This window comes from Chlorocebus sabaeus, chromosome 1 (assembly GCF_047675955.1).
Source record: "Chlorocebus sabaeus isolate Y175 chromosome 1, mChlSab1.0.hap1, whole genome shotgun sequence".
Lineage (NCBI taxonomy): Eukaryota > Metazoa > Chordata > Mammalia > Primates > Cercopithecidae > Chlorocebus > Chlorocebus sabaeus.
This window is the reverse complement of record NC_132904.1, coordinates 7,825,442-7,847,882: the sequence shown is the minus strand read 5'-3', so window position 1 is coordinate 7,847,882 and position 22,441 is coordinate 7,825,442. Positions and strand designations below refer to the sequence as shown.

Genomic DNA, 22,441 nt, shown 5'->3' with positions numbered 1-22,441 from the left:
CTTCCCCGCTTGCAGACGCCAGAGGGCGACATAGACGGCGGGACTCTAGCCGCCAAGCACGTCCGCCGCAGACCCATAGTCGGCCACGCGGTGGCGCTAAGCCACACAATATCCGGTTTTCCGCAGGCTTTGGGGAGCAGAGGGCTGACCCGGGGAGAGCGGAGACCGGGTAAGGGGGGCCTTGGGAGCCAGGGAGCCCTGAACCAGAGGGTCGAGGACCCCTGGACCGAGTATTCCCCGGGCTCCCGGGACACAACAAGATCAGCTGGGAATGAATGGGTCCTGGGCTTTTGTGAATCTGAGTGGGGCATCCCCTCCTCTGGGCGCCGGGCTGCGCCCCCTTCCCCTGGGCAGCCGCGGGGCCGTGACGCCTGGCGGAGGGGGCGCGCATCTTGGCGCGCGCCTGTCCTCGCAGTGGCTCATTCATCGCCGCCGCGGCACGCCGTTGCCATGGGGACGTGATGCAGGCGCGAGAAGCGGGAGGGAGAGGGAGGCCCCGGGTGACGTCCGCGCTCTTCTCGCAGCTCGTCTCCCGCGGCCTCCCAATTCTTACCTAATTTGGAAGAGAGCCGCAGCCCTTCTGCTGATGCGCGCGCGCTGGCGCCTTTTTAAGGCAACTGGCGGAGTGGCGGCTCCACCAGAGCCTGGGAGCTGCCCCCGCCCCCGAGCCGCGAGCCCTTCGCGGGGCCGGGGCCCGGGGAGTCCCCGGCGCCGCACGCCCCCACCACCCCCATCTTAGCGCCCCCCACCCTCTATGGGGACGTTTCAACCAGGGAAAAGGGAGGTCCTGCCCTTGCCCCTCGCCCCCGCCCCCCTCCTCCAACAGGGGAGACTTCTGTCCAAACCTTGGAAAGAAACGAGATGCCAGGCCTAGCGCCTTCGGGGATCCTCTCTGGACAAGGCCACAGGGTGAAAACACCAGGTGAGGACTTCACTACCCTTGGGGCCACCATGGGACCCTGGAGACCTTTGCCTCCCTCCAGGCCCCCCGGCCCCTTAACCTTTTTCTCCCTGTGCTCAGCCTGGAGCAGAGTTAGAATCCCGGGAAAGCCCCTTACCAGTTGCTCCAACCTCCTCCTTAAACTGGAAGGTAAACTGAGGCCCAGAGAAAAGTAGTGATTGACTAGTTCCTGGAGGGAGAGCATGGGCTAGAGCCCACGGCCGCTGACCTCCTGGCCAGAGGTCAGGCCATTCCTTATGGTTGAGCTTAGCCAGCCCCGTGGACCAGTCCCCAGCCTCTGCCCTGCACCAAGCAGAGGGGCTGGACACCTTTGTCATGACACCCACTGCCTCTCCTTCCCCAGCACAGTCTGGACCTGGGCGGGGTTTTTAGAAAAGCTTCGGGACACCCCTCCACGACAGACCAACCAGGTTGCTGCTGCTTGCAAACATCGCCTGCATTGAAGGATTCCTGCAGCCACCAGCTCTGGAACTTTCTGGAACCAAACCTTTCCCCAGACGGCCTACAAGGACCAGTTTGCTTCTGGATGTAGGTGTGGCCTGCAGGGGTCTGGCAGGGCTCCCCAGAGTCAAGTGGACCCAGCCCTGTGGAACCCCTGCCTGGTCCTGTTGACTTCTGCCCTCTTCCTGCAGCACTTCCTGGAGGCGTTTGGCGGGGACCTGGGATGACAGCTGGGAAGTGCCTGACATATTCTCAAGAAGCTGGAGATTCCAGACATATCTGGGCCCCTCTCTGGACTGGGATGGGGGACCCAGAGGTGGAGAAGAACACACAAGCAGCACTTGAGGGCTCCAAGGGTGGCGAGGAGAGAAGTTTCTGCTCTGGTACAGCTAGCCCTAGGACCCTGAATGGTGCTTCAATGGATCGTCCACCCCCAGCGCCAAGCCCTCAGTGCAGAGGGGGAGACTCAGGCGGCTCTCAGACAGACACAATTTGCCAAGGTCACACAGCAAGTCAGGGTGCCGCTAAGACTAGGACCTAGAGCTCCGCCTCCTGGCCCAGGCTTCTCAGCACCTGGACCCCAGAGGCCGGCCTGTGGGAGGCCTGCATGGCCACTGCACCACAAACCAAGGACCTAGTCTGGGTTCACCTCCACCAAGCGCTGGCTGTGAGTCACTTGGGTCACTCCACTCTCTGCATTAGGCCTCAGTCATCCAAGACCATCTTTCAGGGGCCCTCACTCCAATTATGAGTCTGGGACTTTCTGAAATGGAGCGTTTTGGCCAGGCTGTGGGGACCTCTGTGGCCGCCTGTAAGACACTGCTGAGGAGACTTTCCTCCTCTCACCAGACTGAAGCTAAGAAGTGCTGGAGACAGCAGTTGCTTTAGCTACAGGCTGTGTAGACCACCTGAGGATGATCTGGGAGTCTATTTTGTGCACCTTGGAACCCATCGGATCCCTCCAATGGTGAGTTCCCTGGTGTACCTAGCACCAAGCTGTGAGAATGACCCCCAATGGGTTGGGTGGAAGAAAAGTAGCAAAACTACAGGCTCAGTCCCAGTACTTATTCCCCTGTGTCCACACAGGCCAGGTCTCCAGGGTCCCTGCCCATCCAGGGCTGAGGACGTGGTCCTCTGGGAGCCTTCAGGCCCACTCGGACCCTAGCACTGGGCAATGGGCTCATCCCCACCTGAAACTGGGGCTTGGGGTTGCAGCATTCAACTTCCAAAGCCCGAGAGGCACTGGGACAGGTGGCCCAGCAGGCTCAGAGATGCTCAAGTACCAGAGGTGGGAGGGCCCTTTGAGGCTAAGGGGTCTGACCCACTGCTATTTTGCAAATACAAAAACTGAGGCCCAGTGAGGGGGAGAGGTTTGCAGAACACCCCCAGGAGGCTAGTGGCAGAGCTGGGAACAGAATCTGCATCTTCCGCTGCTCCTGTTCAGAACTATTCCCCTGCACCAAACATAATCCACTGACATCTAGACTGAGCTCACCTCTTCTTCTTCCTGGACCTTGGACTCCTTTTGCAGAAGACTCTCCGAACTAACAGCCTGTCAGGGCTGGCAATTCAGGGGTTTTCCCTTCAACCTGATGGTCCTTTCCAAAGCTTCCTAGTGCTCCTCCCCTCCCACCAGTGCTCAGCCCTTCTTGGCTTCAGAAGCTGCTCCATCCTCAGCCGTAAAGGTCACTCTCCCCTGCTCACCATGGTTCACCCAACTCCCTGTGGTTCCCGCATTCCCAGGCATGGAGAACACCATTCTCCCAGCTCGTGGGGGTCTCTTCTTTGTTGCCCCTAGGCCCAGTCCCTGACCCTCTCTGACCACTGGAGCCTTAAACCCCATCAGTCTTTCCTGGGACCCCCTGGACTGTTCCCTGTAGACTCCCTCTCTGCTGGCCCAGGGCCTGTGGGAGTAATGATGGCAGGCGTGTCATAGGGCTGCTGTGAGGTTTTCATGAATTAATACACTCATCAGGTACACAAGGTATGAGTAGGTGCCACATCTGTAAACTCCCATGTTACGAGCTGTGCCCTGTTAGTAACAAGGAGAGACTTGAAGCTGGAGCCTCTGGAGGCCGAGGCACCTGTGGGTGAAAGGGGAAGAAAGGAGGTGCCAGCCTGGAGGAGTTTTTAGTAATCAGAGATAATGGGAGCCATAAGGGTCTTAAGCTGGGAAGAACATGGTCAGGTCGGCTTCCAGAAGAATGGCAAGGGGAGGTGGGCTACTGAGCACCAGAGGGGTGTGTTGGGCCTAGCCCAGGCCCTCCATCCCTGGCTTGGTGAGCAGTGAAGGGGGAGCTGCTGCCCAGGGAAGAAGCTTGCTGGGGCCTGAGCCAGAGCCCTGAGGGGCACTTTGGGTATATCCCTTGACTTCTCCAGGCTACAGCCCCAGCCTGGCTTACTCCATCTTGTGCTCTCACACCTGGCCTGGACCAAAGCTGCTAGTGGGTACCCAGGCTATTTCTACACTTGCAGTGCCAGTACATGTGCTGCCTCCTGAACCAGCCCGTGCTGTCTCTGCATAGCCTTGTTCAAAATTATATTTTTCATAAAGTTAAGATAACGACCAACATTCTGCCATTGAGCATTTCTTGTGCTCCTTTTATGCGTCAGGCATTTTCTGAGTGTTTTAACTACTTAACTCCTTTAATGCTCACATAAGTCCCTTGATAGAGGTGCCATCATTCTCCCCACTTCTGTATTTAACAAATCGGTAAACTGAGGCACAAAAGATTAAGTCACTTAACTGACCAATATCACAGAAACAATCTGTGGAGGAGGCAGGACTCAGCCCAGATTCTCCTCCCCCTGCCACCCCCTCCTGCCCCAGGTACATCCCTGCCCGCTGGCCTTTCCACACGGACCATGTCTCTCCCACCGCCTCTTGATGGTCCTTCAAACATCTGCAAATGCCACACCACCCCTCAAGCTTCCTCTTCTCTGAGGAACATCTCTCCATTCCTTCCATCTTTTAAACATTTCTTACAAATGTTTATGAAGCACTTTACTTCACACTGGAATTAACAGTGGGCAAAGCAGTCACGGTCCCTGCCATGGTGACCAGTCTAGTGGAGAAGAGGCAATAAATTCCTCACCAAAATATAGTATTAAATCGCCATTTCGCCAAGTGCCAACAGAAGCCTGGGGTGCCTGCGAACCTGTAGCTGAGGATTTGGCCTCATCGGGAAGGTCAGGGAAGGCTTTCCAGAGGAGATGATATTTGGGCTGAACTAACGGGAAAATAGGAAGAACTTCGCAGAGGAGAGAGACAGCGGCACCCCAGGAGAGGGAACAGCATGTGCAAAGGCACTGTGGCAGCCAGGAGAGTGGCAGGCCAGGGACTGGAAGAAGGCTTATGTAGCTGGAAGAGAGGCAAGGGGGTGCATGAGGCCAGACAAGCTGGAGGGCTTACCAGAGTCAGGCCTGGGGGATGCCCTGGGCCCTGCCTCACAGCCTCGGGTGCAGTTGGCCCTTCCTCATTGGCTGCTGTGCTCAAGGCTAGGCTTGGACCCAGGGCATAAGTTCTAGAGCCAAACCTCCTGGCCCTAACAGAGGCTGCCCTCTGTCCACTTTTGCTGCCTGTCCCTGTTAACACAACCTCAGCTACAGTGGTTTCTTTTGTGGCTACATGGCACTGTGTCAAGTCTCATTTATGAGGCCACACTCCTCTGTCCACCCAGCCACCCACCCAGCACAGCCTGGCCCAGTCAGCACTGACTCGCTACCAGCAGCTCAACTCAAATGCACCTACTTGGGGAGGCCAGTGCCGACTCCTCAGGCAGGGTCACCCCTCCTTTTGCTCTCCCCAAACTCCCAGTATGCCTCCTTGACGGCAGTATCCCACTGAAGTTGCTGGATGGACCCCTTGCTCTCTCACCAGCCTGCAGGTTCCGTGAGGCCGAGACCAGCTGTATGTGGGCACCATCACGTCACTGCAGAGGCTGGCACAAATTCCACCCTCAGCTGTTTGTCGCATGAATGACTTACTCGCCTGAGCCCCTGCCCTATGTCAGGCCTTGTACTGAGTGCTGGGAACGTGAAGACCAGATGTAGTTGCTGGTAGGGGAGACAGCCAAGTAAACACACAGGGACAGCGCAGGGTGCAGAGTGTGGTGACGAGGAAGCACAGGGGCTGGGGGCACTGAGGAGGTCCCTGGACTTCACTGGAGGACCAGCAGGGCCAGAATTCGTCAGCTGGAAGTGGTGGTGGAGACGACTATGAAAATGGATGTGAGGAAAGTCCGCCTCCTCCAGTCTCCCCAGGGCACAAAGTGGCCGCTGCTCTGCATTTGAAAAGTGGCTTTAGTTTATTAGGTTTCTTTCCCCTCTTGAAATGTGGCTGCTCTGACTTGCTCCTCACTGCATTCCTTGCGTCCTCTTCTCTCAGCCTTGCCTTCAGGACATTGCCCACAAAAGTTTCATCTATTCCCACCTGGGCTCCACTCTCCCCCTCCCATCCCCTCCATGGTTCTATGTCCCTCACCTTCCTGGCTCTCCGCTCATTCACCCAGCTCTGGCCGTCTCAATGCGTGGGTGCCAGCCTGCACCCTCTTTACATGAGCTTTGTTGATTTCATAACCATAAATAGATAAAATGTTCTGAATGCTTTCATGTGCAAGTAGAATTGAGGGAGTGATAGCATAATGAAAAGGCCTCAGGAAAAGGAAAACAGCCTGCTAAGATGCAGCGGAAGACAACACGGCCACTGCACAAGCCAGCTCTGCGTGGGTTTCCTATTCTCACTGCACTGACCGCGGAGCTGTGGACGCAGGATGGGGAGGTGCTTAGGAATCTGTTAGAAAACCTTTCCCTGGTTTCAAATCCACCAATTCAAAAGAACAACCTAGAAAAAAACAAAGTAGAAGTCAGGAAAATCTGGGTTCAATTGTGGATGTATCTCATTCTAGCTGTGTGATCCTGGGCAATTTAATCAATATCTCTGAGAAGACATACAGAGATTCTTCCCCTGGGTCAGACTGGAGGCTTCGGGAGGCCCAAGATCCCACAATACCTTCCTTTTCCTCCCATACATAAATTTTGTCTTCCTTACAATGCCTTAATCACCAGCCCTGAGACCCCCTGCCCAAAATGCAGTCCTGCAGACTAGGGTTGGACTAGGGATGGAATAGGGTACCCTGTCTCCTCATTGCCTTTTCCAACACTTGTTGCAGGAAGTGGAGCGTCATCCTGCATGGGGAGGATACATCTCCACAGCCACAAAGGAGGCTGGAAACCAGTAAAAAGCCTGGCCCATTGGGCTTCCCACCTTTCCTCCTTTAAGTTGTACAGGAGCACTACTTCTCTCTGGCATTTGGAACAGTAAAGGGAGCTGAAATGATAGCTTAGTATACCCTGGGTTAAGAGAGCTTTCTGGGTGAGAAAGAGAAACAAGTGGAGATATTCGTGGTGTGAACTCATCCTCTGGTCTAAGGATGGCAACCTTTTTTTTTTTTTTTTTTTGAGACAGAGTCTTGCTCTGTCGCTCAGGCTGGAGTGCAGTGGCCGGATCTCAGCTCACTGCAAGCTCCGCCTCCTGGGTTCACACCATTCTCCTGCCTCAGCCTCCTGAGTAGCTGGGACTACAGGCGCCCGCCACCACGCCTGGCTAGTTTTTTGTATTTTTTAGTAGAGACAGGGTTTCACCGTGTTAGCCAGGATGGTCTCGATCTCCTGACCTCGTGATCTGCCCGTCTCGGCCTCCCAGAGTGCTGGGATTACAGGCTTGAGCCACCGCGCCCGGCCCCAGCAAACTTTTTCTCTAAAGGATCAGTTAGTAAAAAAGGGTCAAAAGGTTCTTTAGGCTTTTGAACCATGTGGTCTCTGTTGCAACTACTCAGCTCTTCTATTGTAATGTGAAAACAGCCATAGGCAGTGAGTAAATGAATGAATGTGACTGTATTCCAATAAAACTTTATTTACAAAAAGAGGCAGCAGGCTAGATGAGGCTAGATTTGCAGTCCATAGTTTGTAAACCCTAGCCCGATCATGTGGTGCAAGAGAGAAAGCTTGGGTTGGGAGCAGGAAATAGGGGTGAGGCTCAGCATTGCCAGAGACTTGCTGTGTGACTTTGATTAAGTCATTATCCGTCTCCGAGCCTTTGTTTCACCATCTATCAAATGAGCATCATAATATCAGTCAAGGCTGGGTGTCGTGGCTCACATATGTTATTCCAGCACTTTGGGAGGCCAAGGTGGGAGGATTGCTTGAGGTCAGGAGTTCAAGACCAGCCTCGGCAGAAAAAAAATTTTCAATTATCTGGGTGTAGTAGTTTATGCCTGTAGTCCCAGCTACTCGAGAGGCTGACACAGAGCATCATTTCAGCCCAGGAGTTTGAGGTGGCAGTGAGCTATGATCAGACCACTGCACTCTAGTCTAGATGGCAGAACAAGACTGTATATAAATAAAAATAATGATATCAGTCAGATTTGTCGTGAGAATGTGTCTAACAGGCCAGAGCAAATCTGGAGTCTTTTTGTCCCTCTGCTCCATAACGTTAAGTGGATTTGCACCCGCTGCCCATGCCAACCTCACCTGGCCATGCCCTTGCCTGCTGAGGGTGGCAGCAGCCTGCCAGAAAAGAAGGTGTCTCTCTCCAGGGTCAGATTCTTCATCTGTCTTTCCAAGCTCGAGCCCCAAGTGACCCCATTTCTGTAACAAGCCAAGCACAGGAGGAAACAAGGAATCCCTTTCTTTCCACCATCCAGTCGTTTGGCAGGAAGCTACAGTTCACTTGAGAGAGTGATGTGGCTGCAGTGGCTGGTGGCCAGGCTTTGGAGGAGGCCTTTGAGACTCAGGCTGGGAATAGAATTGTGAAAAATGGGCATCAGTGCTCCTCTGGAACATTCACCTGTGGCCACAAGTTAAGTAGTTGCAGCTGTGGTCTCATTGGTGACTTGCAGCACCACCAATTGCATCAATACATCTTTCTTGGACCATCTTGCCCACCTGTCTGGTCTGACCACTACTGCAAGCTTGCATCCTTTGGCATATTGTCATTTTCTCTGAAGCCCCATTCAGTGATTCATTCATTCATATTCTTTCTGTCTCTCCCAACTTCCCTTCCCTTCCTCCCCCTTTCTCTTCATTGTAGACACATTTGTCCAGAGCAAGACAAGATCACACTTTGACAGCCCTCTGTCAAGATCCTTGCTCCATATCTCCAGACTAGCAGCCAGGAGTCTCCATGCTGTTCTGAAGAAGCAGATTCCTCAGCTACCCTTCAACTCCTTCCCAGGAGATAATCCTCCTCCAAATCTCTGGAAAAGATACACCTCCTCTTCTCTGATAAAAGCTGGGGGGTTATGCCCCTCCCCCAGGTTCCCAATAAAGCTGTGCAAGACAGGGGCAAGGGAACTCACGGCCCGTTTTTGCTACAAAAACCCTTTTTCGGAAAAAATAATAAAGAAAGGAATCAGCCAATCCCTCCTCGATGCCATCACCTCTTCTTGGTGATTTTTCGGGGAAGGAGTGGGTGGGTTGCTATGGCAACAGATGCGAGCTCTTCTCAGTAAAGAAGGGACCTTGATTTTTTTCTCTCTCTCTCATTCTCTCAGTTGTGTGTGTGTGCGTGCATGTGTATGTGCGCCTGTGTGTGTGTGTGCATGCGCGCTACGCATGCCTGTGCCCACACCAGGATTTTTTTTTTTTTTTTTTTAAGAACTAAAGAAAGCCCTTCTCTTCTCTCAGCTCTCCAAATATGGAGTGATGGAAAACCACTTACTCCTGCAGGCCAGGGAGAATTCAGGATGATTCAAGAGAAAAGGGAGAGGTCATGTGGGGCTCCTTTCCTCCATGTTTTTACTAGAGATTGCATGCAACAAGAGAGCTTTTTAAATGGTTAGGGGGCCCTTGGAAAGAGGAGAATATGCTAGGTGGAAAGGGGTGAGCAAGATATAGATGGTGCAGGAGACCAACAGGTGACATCAGAGAGGGCAACAGAAGCTATACTGAGTCTGGGGATGCATGCACATCCCACCACGCCATCAGATGCTGAAAGACCCAGAGCAGACTCAGATATGGACACAAACACAGACACTGACAGAGAGGCATATGGAAAGTTGTAGACATAAATACACACAGGCACAAACATAGAACTGCACACAACATAAGAAGTTGGAGACCAAAAAAAAGACAGACATAGATGCAGACATAGGTAAACACATAGATATACAGGGGTACAGACTTGCAGCTACAAAGACACATGCAAACAGATAGAGATATAGACGTGCAACCACGTTCAGACAGGTTTAGAGGCAAACACACAGGACACACAAACACAGTCTCAGTGAAATGAACACAGGCGCGTGCGCACACACACACACACACACACACACACACAGTCTGGCTCTTTTCCTTCAATTGCCCAAGCATCCTTGAGCGGTATTGCATAGCTGGGGATGCTGCACACTTGCCCAGTAGGTTTGGCTGAGAGGCTGTGCTCTCCCATTCCTTCTACACACTCACCCCAAAGCCCCTCTCCCAATTCACTCTCTTGCCCACTTTCCCACAGCCGGCAGACTCTGATGCCTCCCCCATCTCAGGCTTCTAATTCTTAGCTTGTTCTGCTGCTGCTGCCTGCCACTTGGGGGAGAGAGTGGGGTGACTCAGCCAGGCCAGGATGACTCACACTGCCAGTATTTTTAGCAGCGGCCAGGAGCTCTCTAGTGTGCCAGCCGCCCCCCTCCTCCTGCTTGCTATTTCGGAACCGTCACTGGTGATATAAATAGCTCCTCTCCCACGGCCTGAAGCTGCTGCCAAGCTATTTTTGGTTCTGCACGGTTAAAAATAGCTTCACGGAGGTGGGAGGCAAGGGGAGTGGGAGCTGGCCTAGGGAGAAGAGACATCGGGGCATACAGAGCTTCTCAACTTGAATCAGAGTGGGCGAACTAGGATGAGCCCTTCTCTACCCCCTCCCTTGTCCCTTTCTAGACCCTTCTTTCCTTCCAAAGTGCTTCTTCCCATTCCATTCTTCTGGAAAAAGCCAGGGGCTCTTCCCTTGAGCCCAGTTCTCCTCCCTTGCTTACTTCACCCCTAGAGCCCAGAAATCTTGGCTCCCTGCAAACCCCCCATATTCATTCACAGAAAATAAGGGGACAGTCAAAGGGGAGGCTCACTCTGAGGCCTGTGGGTACCCAAAGCCCTACTTCGATGTCCCCGTCAAACCGTAGCCTGACTTCCCCGGTGACTCTTTCAGCACCACGGACAGCGGTTGGCGCCCCATTCCTTCACTGCAGATTCGCTCAGATTGCTGGAGGCCATGGGACCCAGCCAGTAGACTCCTCTTATTGTGGAGAGGGACACTCAGAATGCCTCACAGGCAGCTTTATCATCAGTGGGTGAAGAACACAGGAACAACCCCCCTGGAATTTCATACGGAAGGGGATCCAAAGATCAAGGGTTGTTGAAATGGAAGCTTGAGAGAGGGGTGGGTAGGTACATCAGAGGTCAGATTGAGATGAAAGAAGCAACACAGACCCATGTCCAGGAGGAATCATCTCTCTGTCATCCAGATCAATAGGGTTAGAGACTGTGGCAGACAGACACACGGACATCATTCCCTCCACCTCAGTTGCGACACTGACCACAGGATGGCCCCAACCTCTGTCAAAATGCATAAGACACAAGAATAGGGTCTCCACACCTTGTACCCCTCTTCTAAGACATACTTCTCCTCAGCTGCCTCTCCTCCCACTCTACCTCTGTTGCTACCACCCCTTTCCTTGAGGAGTGGGGAGTTCCCTGGCCCCAAGCTGTTCTTTTTGATGTCAAAGTTCATCTCCATGCTTCCTGTGTGACTGGGAATTCCCAGTCCCACTCTTCCAATTTTTAAGTGGCCTCATTTCCAGCCTCTTAAGCGATTCCATGCGCACACAGCTACTCCATCAAACGAGATTTCAGATAAGAACATTCCCTAGCCCACTTGCTTCTTGCATTATTGAATCCCGGGCTAAGAACGGCACCTCCTTGCCCCTGTAGAGAGCAATAATCTGTGGTGAAAAGAGAAAAAAGCGGGCGTGGGGGGTGGGGATAAAGCAAAGATGACAGGATATGGAGAAGAAGGAAAGGGGAAGCTTCAGGGGTCAAGGCACTAAGCTGAGCCGACCACCAAACACGCTAAGAGAAAAAAAAAACGAAGGTGGGGAGTGGAGAGTCGAAGGTGGAGAGGCAGAGCCCGCAGCCCTAGCGCCACAAATGTGGAGGGGGTGGAGGGAACCTGGCGAAAATACAGGGTCCCTGGTAGGTGCAGGGGTCATAGAGGGTCCAGCGCTGTTCCTTTGCTTCTCGGCTGCTCCCCCATCTTGCCCGCCTAGGCAGGGCGGGGAGCCCTCCGGAGCGGTGCGGAGGCAGCGAGGCCCCGCCCGCCGCCGCCGCAGCCGCGGCAGCCGCCGGAGGATTCCTGTCCTAATATGGAGCTGGGATTCCCCCGGCCCCGCCCCCGCCCCCGGCCCGCGGGGAGACCGAGGCTGGCAGCAGGGCGGGGGGAAGCGCTCGCTTGGGGGCCGGCAACGGGGGGAAGGGATGCCTAAGTGCAGACCCAGGTCCTCGCCGTGTCCTGCGTCCCTGCCTCAGTTTCCCCTGTCAGTAAGGTTAATTAGCTGAGAGGGAAACCAAGAATCACTGCAGACTACAGCCCTGGTGTTGGTTTCTATTCCTGGCTGTGGGAAAACAGGATCAACGCCAAATTCAGCTGGTCCCTTTCCCACCGGACTCCCTTTCCACCCCTCCTAGGGACTTAGACCCCCCATGAACACTCCCTGATTAGCCGCCAAGTCCCAATTTGGGAAGCGGGGGTGGGGATTTTTTCTTTGAAAATGGCCAAGGGAATCCCAGGTTAAGTAGTCCCCAGAGAGGAACCCCAGCTGTGACCTGTCCCACGGAGGCCAAGGAAAGTCCTCCTTCCCTGCATGTGAACGTGACCTTGTTTGTCAAGTAACGAGGGGGATTTGTAGACAGTCTTATTCCTCCCCATTCCCTCAACTCCTCAGAAAAATTAGTGTCAGTGCCGGCCCCTCTCTGCCCTCTGCAAACTCCTGCCGGGGGCTTCAGGCCTCCCTAACCCTGGCCCTGTCGCTTCCCTCAACTGTATGCGTTCGGACGCCAGGGTCCCCACACCCCATTCAAGCTTTCCTAACGCAGCGCCTGCCTCTCCGCTCAGCTCCCTCCAGGCTCGGCCCCCTCCGCAGCCTCCTGCTCCCCCCTCGCCCGCCCCCCTCCCGCTCTCATTCTACGTCATGAGATGACGTCGGAAGCCGGGCGGGAGGAGGAGCCCCCCTCCCCAGTCAGCGGCTCCCGCTGCAGCTTGCTTAGCCCAGCCTCCCGCTCTCCCGCCCCCCCGCTCTAAAACGAGCCCCCCACGCCTGGCAGGAGCTATATAAGGCGGCGTGAGGCAGGCAAGGGGGGCAGCGCAGCCGAGCGGAGCCCAGGAGAGCAGAGAACGAGCCTGAGCGAGAGAAGGGGAAGCACGGAGGAGGAAGCCGCCGCCGGTGCGTCGGGACGGGAGCGCAGGTGCTCGGGCGCCCGAGCTGGAGCTCCGCAGCCGCCGGTCATGTACCGCTCCACCAAGGGCGCCTCCAAGGCGCGCCGGGACCAGATCAACGCCGAGATCCGGAACCTCAAGGAGCTGCTGCCGCTGGCTGAAGCGGACAAGGTCCGGCTGTCCTACCTGCACATCATGAGCCTCGCCTGCATCTACACTCGCAAGGGTGTCTTCTTCGCTGGAGGTGAGCATGCTGGGGCTACCGCAGATCCGAGCTGCCAGGTGCCGGAGACCCTGGAACTGAGGGAACCCACTGGGGCTGCCGCATGTCTAGGGCAGCGTACTGGCGAGCTGGGGAGATTTGGGACTCGGGAGATGCGGGACTATCTACTTTTCCTCCTGAGCTCCCTCCAGACCTCACCTTAGTTCTGAATGAGAGTTAGAGAGCCTGGTCGATGTCCCTAACACCAGATTATGAGAGAAGAAGAGCCAGGACAGAGCTGCCTCGGTGCCCGCCAGTGCAGAGGCGCTCCGGGAGCTGGGGAGGGAAGCCCGGGAAGTTGCAGGGATGGAGCCGCCTGAGCCTAGGGGAACATAGCCACTGTCCGCGGTGCTGAAAGGGATCGCCTTCGGGGCACTGCCCATGGTGCTGACGGCCGCATCTGCCGTGTGTTGCGCTGTCCACGGTGCTGAACCCACAGCCCGCTTCGGAGCTCTGTCCACGGTTCTGAAATCAGAGCCACTTTGGAGCTCTGTCCACGGTTCTGAAATTCAGAGGCGAGGAGTAGCCGACCCCGGTTTAGAAGTCCGGGGCTTGTGGGCTATGGAGGAGATACAGCAACAGGTTCCCCGGCCAAGAGGTGCGGGCAGCGGGTCAACAGGTGTTTGCAGAGGCAGGTCCACGAGAAATTCCTCTGGATTATCTGAAACTCAGACCATGCCTTCTTCACTTCTGCTTTGGCTCCCAGTCTTACTCCTGACTCACCACGTCTTCTCGCCCTACAGGCACTCCTCTGGCGGGCCCCACGGGGCTTCTCTCAGCTCAAGAACTTGAGGACATCGTAGCGGCCCTACCCGGCTTTCTGCTTGTGTTCACGGCCGAGGGGAAATTGCTGTACCTGTCTGAGAGTGTGAGCGAGCATCTGGGCCACTCCATGGTGAGTGCTGAGGGTCTTTTCAGCTGAGGCTGGGCATGGAGGGGGTGCCATGAGCCTTCCACTCCTGAGGAACTGGAAATTACTATGGAGGAAGAGGTTATACCCTACTAGACACTATATATCAAAGATTGGCTTCTGCTGTTCTCACTAACGGTCATCTCTTCTTTTCCTTCCTCCAGGTGGACCTGGTTGCCCAGGGTGACAGCATCTACGACATCATTGACCCAGCTGACCACCTCACTGTGCGCCAGCAACTCACCCTGCCCTCTGCCCTGGACACTGGTAAGGACTCCCTTCTCCCTTCCTGAGTCCAATTTCCCACCTGCTGCCCTTCTTCCCACTATCCACTGTCTCTCTCAGCCACTCACCCTCTTATCTGTTTTTCTCTTCTCCTATCTAGATCGCCTCTTCCGCTGCCGCTTCAACACCTCCAAGTCCCTCAGGCGCCAGAGTGCAGGCAACAAACTGGTGCTTATTCGAGGCCGATTCCATGCTCACCCACCTGGGGCCTACTGGGCAGGAAACCCCGTGTTCACAGCTTTCTGTGCCCCATTGGAGCCAAGACCCCGCCCTGGCCCTGGCCCTGGCCCTGGCCCTGCCTCACTCTTCCTGGCCATGTTCCAGAGTCGTCATGCTAAAGACCTAGCCCTACTGGACATCTCTGAGAGGTAAGCCTGGAGTGTTCAGATTCCAAGAGGAAGGCAGGCCAGAGATGAAGGAACCCTAGATTCTGGAGTCAGGGGCAGGGAGGATGGGGTTTAAGGGGGCAGAGGATCTGGGAGGGAGTGAGATGCATGGGTATCAAGCAAGGAAAACAGAAAGCTGACCTCACCCTTTCCACTTTCCCAGTGTCCTAATCTACCTGGGCTTTGAGCGCAGTGAACTGCTTTGTAAATCATGGTATGGACTGCTGCACCCCGAGGACCTGGCCCACGCTTCTGCTCAACACTACCGCCTGTGTGAGTGTCCAGAGAGGCTGGGGACAAGACAGCAAGCTGGGAAAGGGCATGGGAGACCAGACAAAGATGAGCTGTAGTCAAGAGTGATGCTGGGGAGATAACAGAGGCCAACAGTTTCAGACGCTATAGGGTGAATGTGAGGGTGAGGATTCAAGGCAATAATCGAATCAGAACTGGGGGACTTTGAGTGGTGAGGTCAAGGTAGAGAGCTGAGTGGTGCAGGTGAGGGTAGTCAGAAGAGAGGATGTCATGGCTATCTCAATTCAGTGGAGAGGTGACCAAGGGCAGGGAGTAGGTAGAGTTGCCTGCTGGGCATCCTAACTCTGCATCTTCTTTCTCCCCAGTGGCTGAGAGTGGAGATATTCAGGCAGAGATGGTGGTGAGGTTACAGGCCAAGACTGGAGGCTGGGCATGGATTTACTGCCTATTATACTCAGAAGGTCCAGAGGGCCCCATTACTGCCAATAACTACCCAATCAGGTAAGCCACAAGCCAGGGGCCTAGAGGGCAGCTGGGGTCGGCATGGAGGACATACAAATCAGGGAACTGCTCTGGAAATGGACATCAGACCCTTACCAGCTGCGTCTTCTCTCCTCTCCAGTGACATGGAAGCCTGGAGCCTCCGCCAGCAGTTGAACTCTGAAGATACCCAGGCAGCTTATGTCCTGGGCACTCCGACCATGCTGCCCTCATTCCCTGAAAACATTCTTTCCCAGGAACAGTGCCCCAGCACTAACCCACTCTTCACCACAGCCCTGGGGGCTCCCAGAAGCACCAGCTTCCCCAGTGCTCCTGAACTGAGTGTTGTCTCTGCATCAGAAGAGCTTCCCCGACCCTCCAAAGAACTGGACTTCAGTTACCTGACATTCCCTTCTGGGCCTGAGCCTTCTCTCCAAGCAGAACTGAGCAAGGATCTTGTGTGCACTCCACCGTACACGCCCCATCAGCCAGGAGGCTGTGCCTTCCTCTTCAGCCTCCATGAGCCCTTCCAGACCCACTTGCCCACCCCATCCAGCACTCTTCAAGAACAGCTGACTCCAAGCACAGCGACCTTCTCTGATCAGTTGACGCCCAGCAGTGCAACCTTCCCAGATCCACTAACTAGCCCACTGCAAGGCCAGTTGACTGAAACCTCAGTCAGAAGCTATGAAGACCAGTTGAATCCCTGCACCTCCACCTTCCCAGACCAGCTGCTTCCCAGCACAGCCACCTTCCCAGAGCCTCTGGGCAGCCCTGCCCATGAACAGCTGACTCCTCCCAGCACAGCATTCCAAGCACACCTGGACAGCCCCAGCCAAACCTTCCCAGAGCAACTGAGTCCCAATCCTACCAAGACTTACTTTGCCCAGGAGGGATGCAGTTTTCTCTATGAGAAGTTGCCCCCAAGTCCTAGCAGCCCTGGTAATGGGGACTGCACGCTTTTGGCCCTAGCCCAGCTCCGGGGCCCCCTCTCTGTGGATGTCCCCCTGGTGCCCGAAGGCCTGCTCACACCTGAGGCCTCTCCAGTCAAGCAGAGTTTCTTCCACTACTCTGAAAAGGAGCAGAACGAGATAGACCGTCTCATCCAGCAGATTAGCCAATTGGCTCAGGGCATGGACAGACCCTTCTCAGCTGAGGCTGGCACTGGTGGACTAGAGCCACTTGGAGGACTGGAGCCCCTAGACTCCAACCTGTCCCTGTCAGGGGCAGGCCCCCCTGTGCTCAGCCTGGACCTGAAACCCTGGAAATGCCAGGAGCTGGACTTCCTGGCTGACCCTGATAACATGTTCCTGGAAGAGACGCCCGTGGAAGACATCTTCATGGATCTCTCTACCCCAGACCCCAGTGAGGAATGGGGCTCAGGGGATCCTGAGGCAGAGGGCCCAGGAGGGGCCCCATCGCCTTGCAACAACCTGTCCCCAGAAGACCACAGCTTCCTGGAGGACCTGGCCACATATGAAACCGCCTTTGAGACAGGTGTCTCAGCATTCCCCTATGATGGGTTTACTGATGAGTTGCATCAACTCCAGAGCCAAGTTCAAGACAGCTTCCACGAAGGTGAGTCAGCCAAAAGGTCCAAGAACTCAAGTCCCTGTCCTGCCAATGAAATGCTGGGTAGAATTAGGTAAATCAATTCCCCCTCTCTGTACCTTGATTTTATTAAGGGGATGACATCCACTGCTGCAGAGAGTAGCAATGGGGATAAGAAAAAATGAAAGACTTAATATGAAAGTTTGAACAAGTAGACCTGGCAGGGGTTGAGGCTGTGGGATAGAGTGGTAGAGAATCCTTAAGGAAGGGCTTGTGCTTAGAGAGTCCTAGGTCAGTCTTCACTACCCCACTTTACAGATGAAAATAATCAAGGTCCCAGAGTTAAAGAAACTTTCCTTAGGGCACACAACAAACTTATGGAAGAGGAACTAGAGCTCTATCATAGTATCCTAGCTCCCTGAAAGGGATACAGAGCAAGAGTTTATAGAAGTTGGTAAAAGAAAGATGAGGCTCAGCCCCTGACTCCATTGAGGTAGCTCCCTGGTTACAGCCCCATCCTTCCTAAACTACAGCCACGGTTTCACTCCATCCATCCAAATTGCCCCCTAATCTGCTGAGCCTCTGGCCATCGTTTCATCATTGAGCCAACATCTTTGAAGCCCACACTAATACCAACACATTCTCAGCCCCAGGATCCTCTGTCCTTATTGGCCTAGCTGATTGTGTTCTCTCTCTCTCTGTCTCTCTGCAGATGGAAGTGGAGGGGAACCAACGTTTTGAATAAGTCTGTGACTTAACGTCGTCAAGTATGGCATATTGTCATCAAGACGTGGAGCCGCTCTCCACCCCCCCGGGACTGTTGGGGGGATTCTGGGGGCCAGAGGGGGATATATATGATTCCCCAGGCCCTGCAGGATTTGGGGGGGGGAGGTGGGAGGGCAAGGGAGGGGAGCTTCTTTTTAAAATCAAGAGACTTCGAGCGATCCCAGTTTCCATTTCAATCTGTATTCACTCGTAGTGAGTTTCCTTGAATGGGATTTCAAGCGGAGAATGGGGGAGTCTCACTTCCCCGCCGCCTTGCCCCATTGGCCTGGGCCAGTTCTCCACTCCTAGGGGCCAAGCCACCCCTAGGCTTTGGTGGGGGAAAGGCAAGGCCCACCCGGGCCAGCCCGTGCCCTGAGGGGCTCTTGACACCCACGTAGAATTCTCTACACACCAGTAACGGGATTTCAATTCCGATGGACTCTGCCGCCCTGGCGGCCCTTCCTGTGACTTTTGCGCCCCGCGCCTGGGGTGGGGGGTGCGAAGAGACGCTACGTTCCTTTCCGATGGAGGAAGGCAGACCTGCCGTCACACGTGTGCTTGCACGAGTGCGTGTACCTGGTGCGGGACTCACCCGGCCGCCAGACTGCCTGGGCCTGCCCAGATGGCCACCTCGTGGTGCTGCGGTGACTTTGTAGCCAACTTTATAATAAAGTCCAGTTTGCCTTTTTGGTACCTCTGTTTTCATGCACTACTGTGTAAAAGGAAGGGTGGAGGATAAGTTTGGGAGGCTTGGATGGGAGCCTGGGGGCCAGGAGGTAAAAGCTGGACCTGTTTGTGGCCCCAGCATTTCTTCGTCCACTTGTGAATTCATTCATTCATTTATTCATTCACTCATTCATTCATTCTTTCACTCAACATCCACATGTACATTGTATGGCCCATACTGTGCTAGAAGCTGGAAAGTTTAGGGCTAAAACAGATGTTATGTCTTGCCCTCAAGGTGCTTGGCCAAACCCTGTACTAGAGAATATCGGCATCTCCTCTCTGTGCCAGGCTTGCAGTGCTCGTGGTGTGGGAGGAAACAGAGGGCCTAGGGGTGGACAAGAGGATTCAACTTGATGTTGGTTCTGGATATGGGTTTGAAGCTTCTGCTCACAAGTTCTTTCTTCACCTGGTCCTTCAGGGAAGCAACTTCCTTGTGGGGCCCTGGATCGACCCATTGGAAATTGTAACCACATCTGTTATCCTTGCACAGGGCTTTCAGCTGACACACACTTTTACATCTCTTTTTGCTGCAACAATGCCTCTGAGCAGGCATATTAACCCATCTCACTAATGAAGAAACTGAGGGCCACAGGTGAAAAGTTATTTGTTCCCACAGTTGGTGAGAGGCATGGGTGGGTGGGCAACGTACCCAGAGCATCTGCATCCCAGCCCTGGGCTGTTTCCTCTGCTGGAAGAGCCAGTGAACCACCACCCATCCCAAATCATCTCATCCCAGATTACTCAAGAAGGGCAAACGTGGGCTGGAGCAGGGTCCTTTCTCCCATGTGTGGGGGTAAGAAAGCCCCTCCTTTTGCTCCTCCAAGTCTGTAAAGTAGAGCTGAGAAGAATATAACTCAGTAAGTCAAGAGACAAAAGTTTCCAAAAATGCTGTTTTCCTCCAGGCTTGAAGCCCAAACAGCCACAGGGTAGGGTGAGGGGCAAATGAAACTGAGATGGGCTGGGCACAGTGGCTCATACTTGTAATCCCAGCACTTTGGGAGGCCAAGGCAGGAAGATTGCTTGAACCCAGGAGTTTGAGATCAGCCTGGGAAACCTGGTGAAATCCCATCTTTACAAAAAATACAAATATTAGATGGGTGTGGTGCACACGTGCAGTCCCAGCTACATGAGAGCTGGAGGCTGGAGGATCTCTTAAGCCTGGGAGGCGGAGGTTGCAGTGAGCCAAGACTGCATCACTGTACTTCCAGCCTGGGCGACAGAGCGAACCCTGGATTCAAATCTCACCTCCACCAATTATTTGCCAAATGGGACTTGAGGTTCAGTTTCTCCGCAAGTGAAGTGGAGCTGACAAACATGGTACTTATCTCCCAAAGACACTGTTAGAACTTGATAGTGTCCATTTATAAGCGGAGAAGCACAGAATTGACTTAAGTCATTAAATTGAATTAGAAGGCAATGGCGCCCTCAAATGCTTGAGAGCATGTTTCTTTCTCAGGGAAAGGAAGGAAATTCCAGGCCCCAATCTCTCCCTGGTGAAGTACTGAGGCTGGGTTCCAGGAACTGAGGGTGCAAACCTGAGAAAGACCCTAAGCCTCCTTTCATTCCAAATCCTCCAGTTCTGGGGCCATGCCCTTTCTGAGAGTCCCATGGGAAGGAGGACACTCCTGGGGACCTGTCACTATTTTTCCACCTTGGACAGGTCCTTGGGTGGAACAGGAGAGTGGAGTTTTGCCCTCTGCCTTCCTTGTGCATCTGTTCTCCAACTTGGACAAAATAACTGGACTGTCAACCCCAGGAGGACCCTGGCACAGAGCACAGGACTGGCACATAGCAAGCACACTCGAAATGTCTTCTTGAAAGGAATCTGTTTTTTTCTTTCTTCTCTCTTTCTTTTTCTTTCTTCTTTCTTTCTTCTTTCTTTTTCTTTCTTTTTCTCTCTCTCTCTCTCTTTCTTTCTTTCTGTCTATCTTTCTTTCTCTCTCTTTCTCTCTTTCTTTCTCTTCTTCATTTTAGACAGGGTCTCACATTTATTGAAAGGAACTTCTTTCTTTCATTAGTTCGTTCACTCTTTCTTTCTTTCTTTCTTTCCTTCTTTCTTTCTTCTTTGTTCTTTCATTCTTTCATTCTTCCTTTTGAGACAAGGTTCACTATATTGCCCAGGCTGGAGTCAAACTCCTGGGCTCAAGTGATCCTCCTGCCTCATCCTCCCAAAGTACTGGGATTACAGGTGCACAGTACCCCACCTGGCTGAGAGGACACTTCTGAAGATCCAAGGATTTCATTAGAGTCATCAGTTTCTGCTGTAAAAATGTGTTCCCAAGTTCCCCAGAGGGAATCTTAAGTGACCATGAGCTCAGGACACACACTGGAGTCCCATCTAAAAACCTCCCTGGGGTCATTAAAAAAAAAAAAAGGAAAGTCTGGTCGGGAAATTGTGGCAGCTCATGCCTATAATCCCAGAACTTTGGGAGGACGAGGTGGGAGGATGGCCTGAGCCCACGAGTTCAATACCAGCCTGGGCAACAAAGCAAGACCCAACCTCTACAAACAAAAATTAGCTGGGCATGGTGGCATGCACCTGTAGTTCCATCTACTTGAGAGGCTGATGTGGGAGGATTGCTTAAGCCCAGAAGTTAGAGACTGCAATGAGCTATGGTCATACCATTGCACTCCAACCTGGGCAACAGAGCAAAATCCTGCCCCCAAAACAAAACAAAACAAAAAAGAAAATCAGAGAAACCTAAGGAAACATAATGATGAAATAGAATGTAGTATACTAGAACAGAAAAAGGACAAAAGGTAATGAGGAAGTCTGAATAAAGGACGGACTTCAGTTGATAATACTGCATCAACATTGATTCATTCATTGTGACAAGTGTATCATGGAAGTGTAAGATGTTGGTAATGGGGGAAATGGCTGTGGGGTCTGTGGGAACTTTGTAGGATCTTCACAACTTTTCTCTAAGTCTAAATCTATAATAGGCCGGGCATGGTGGCTCACGCCTGTAATCCCACCACTTTGGGAGGCTGAGGTGTGTGGATCACCTGAGGTCAGGAGTTCGACAGCAGCCTGGCCAACATGGTGAAACCCTGTCTCCGCTAAAAATACAGAAATTAGCTGGGCATGGTGGCGTGAGCCTGTAATCCCAGCTATTCAGGAGACTGAGGCAGGAGAATCACTTGAATTCGTTAGGCGGAGGTTACAGTGAGTCGAGATTGTGCCATTGCACTCCAGCCTGGGTGACAGAGTAAGACTCTGTCTCAAAAAACAAAACAAAACAGAAAAGCCCCCATCTTTTTTTTTTTTTTTTTGAGATGGAGTCTTGCTCTGTCGCCCAGGCTGGAGTGCAGTGGCATGATCTTGGCTCATGGCAGCCTCTGCCTCTCGGGTCCCAGCAATTCTCCTGCCTCAGCCTCCTGGGTAGCTGGGATTCCAGGCGCCTGCCACCACGGCCGGCTAATTTTTCTATTTTTAGTAGAGATGGGGTTTCACCATATTGGCCAGGCTGGTCTCAATCTCTTGACCTCGTGATCCACCCGCCTCAGCCTCCCAAAGTGCTGGGATTACAGGCATGAGCCACCGCGCCTGGCCGCCCCACAACATTAAAAAGTAAAAATTATGGAAGAAAAAAAGAAACCCCTCCTTGGTATTTGGGGGCAGTGACAGGAGATGGTAGAGTGTATGTGGACAAGAAGCCACCCTCACACTCGGAACTGCAGAGCCAGGCAGTCCGCCCGTGCGGAGAAAGAAGTTGAGAGAGCTCATGGCACCCCCTGCTGGTCATAGAACTATCTGCTTCTGTTCCCTTCCCTGGCAGGGTCCCTGTGGCTCGGAGCATCAATATTGCATCTTAGAAGAGATGGGTAAACTGAGGCCCAGAGAGAAGAAAGGAATTGCCCAATGGCACTTCCAAAGTGGCTGCCGAAGCCAAATCTGACTCTCAAGCACCCTTGCCACCAACACCAGATTGCTGCCCTGGTAGCA

At 53.6% G+C, this 22,441-nt stretch overlaps 1 protein-coding gene across 5 annotated transcripts; it reads left to right on the top strand.

Moving 5' to 3' along the window:
* The first annotated feature begins 465 nt into the window (after positions 1-465).
* NPAS4 (neuronal PAS domain protein 4) lies at positions 466-18,462 on the top strand. Of its 5 annotated transcripts, none has more exons than XM_073014437.1 (10): positions 466-922; positions 1,305-1,489; positions 1,594-2,369; positions 12,767-13,122; positions 13,884-14,035; positions 14,215-14,317; positions 14,436-14,703; positions 14,885-14,994; positions 15,339-15,474; positions 15,596-17,881. In XM_073014437.1, the coding sequence occupies exons 3-10, from the start codon at positions 2,317-2,319 to the stop codon at positions 17,100-17,102; spliced, it is 2,685 nt and encodes an 894-aa protein (XP_072870538.1). In that variant the 5' UTR covers positions 466-922; positions 1,305-1,489; positions 1,594-2,316; the 3' UTR covers positions 17,103-17,881. The 5 variants fall into 5 exon arrangements, with proteins under 5 accessions (XP_072870538.1, XP_072870542.1, XP_072870536.1 ...); XM_073014441.1 differs by having other exon boundaries at positions 1,305-1,493; XM_007974887.3 differs by having other exon boundaries at positions 468-922; positions 1,305-2,369; positions 15,596-17,031; positions 17,717-18,462.
* Positions 18,463-22,441: the final 3,979 nt, after the last annotated feature.

Bases quoted from the DNA above. Each gene is read 5' to 3' on its own strand.
- NPAS4 (XM_073014435.1), top strand. From the start codon at position 2,317: ATGATCTGGGAGTCTATTTTGTGCACCTTGGAACCCATCGGATCCCTC. The intron at 14,704-14,884 runs GTAAGCCTGGAG...CCACTTTCCCAG, and splicing joins CTACTGGACATCTCTGAGAG to TGTCCTAATCTACCTGGGCT. The intron at 15,475-15,595 runs GTAAGCCACAAG...TCTCCTCTCCAG, and splicing joins GCCAATAACTACCCAATCAG to TGACATGGAAGCCTGGAGCC.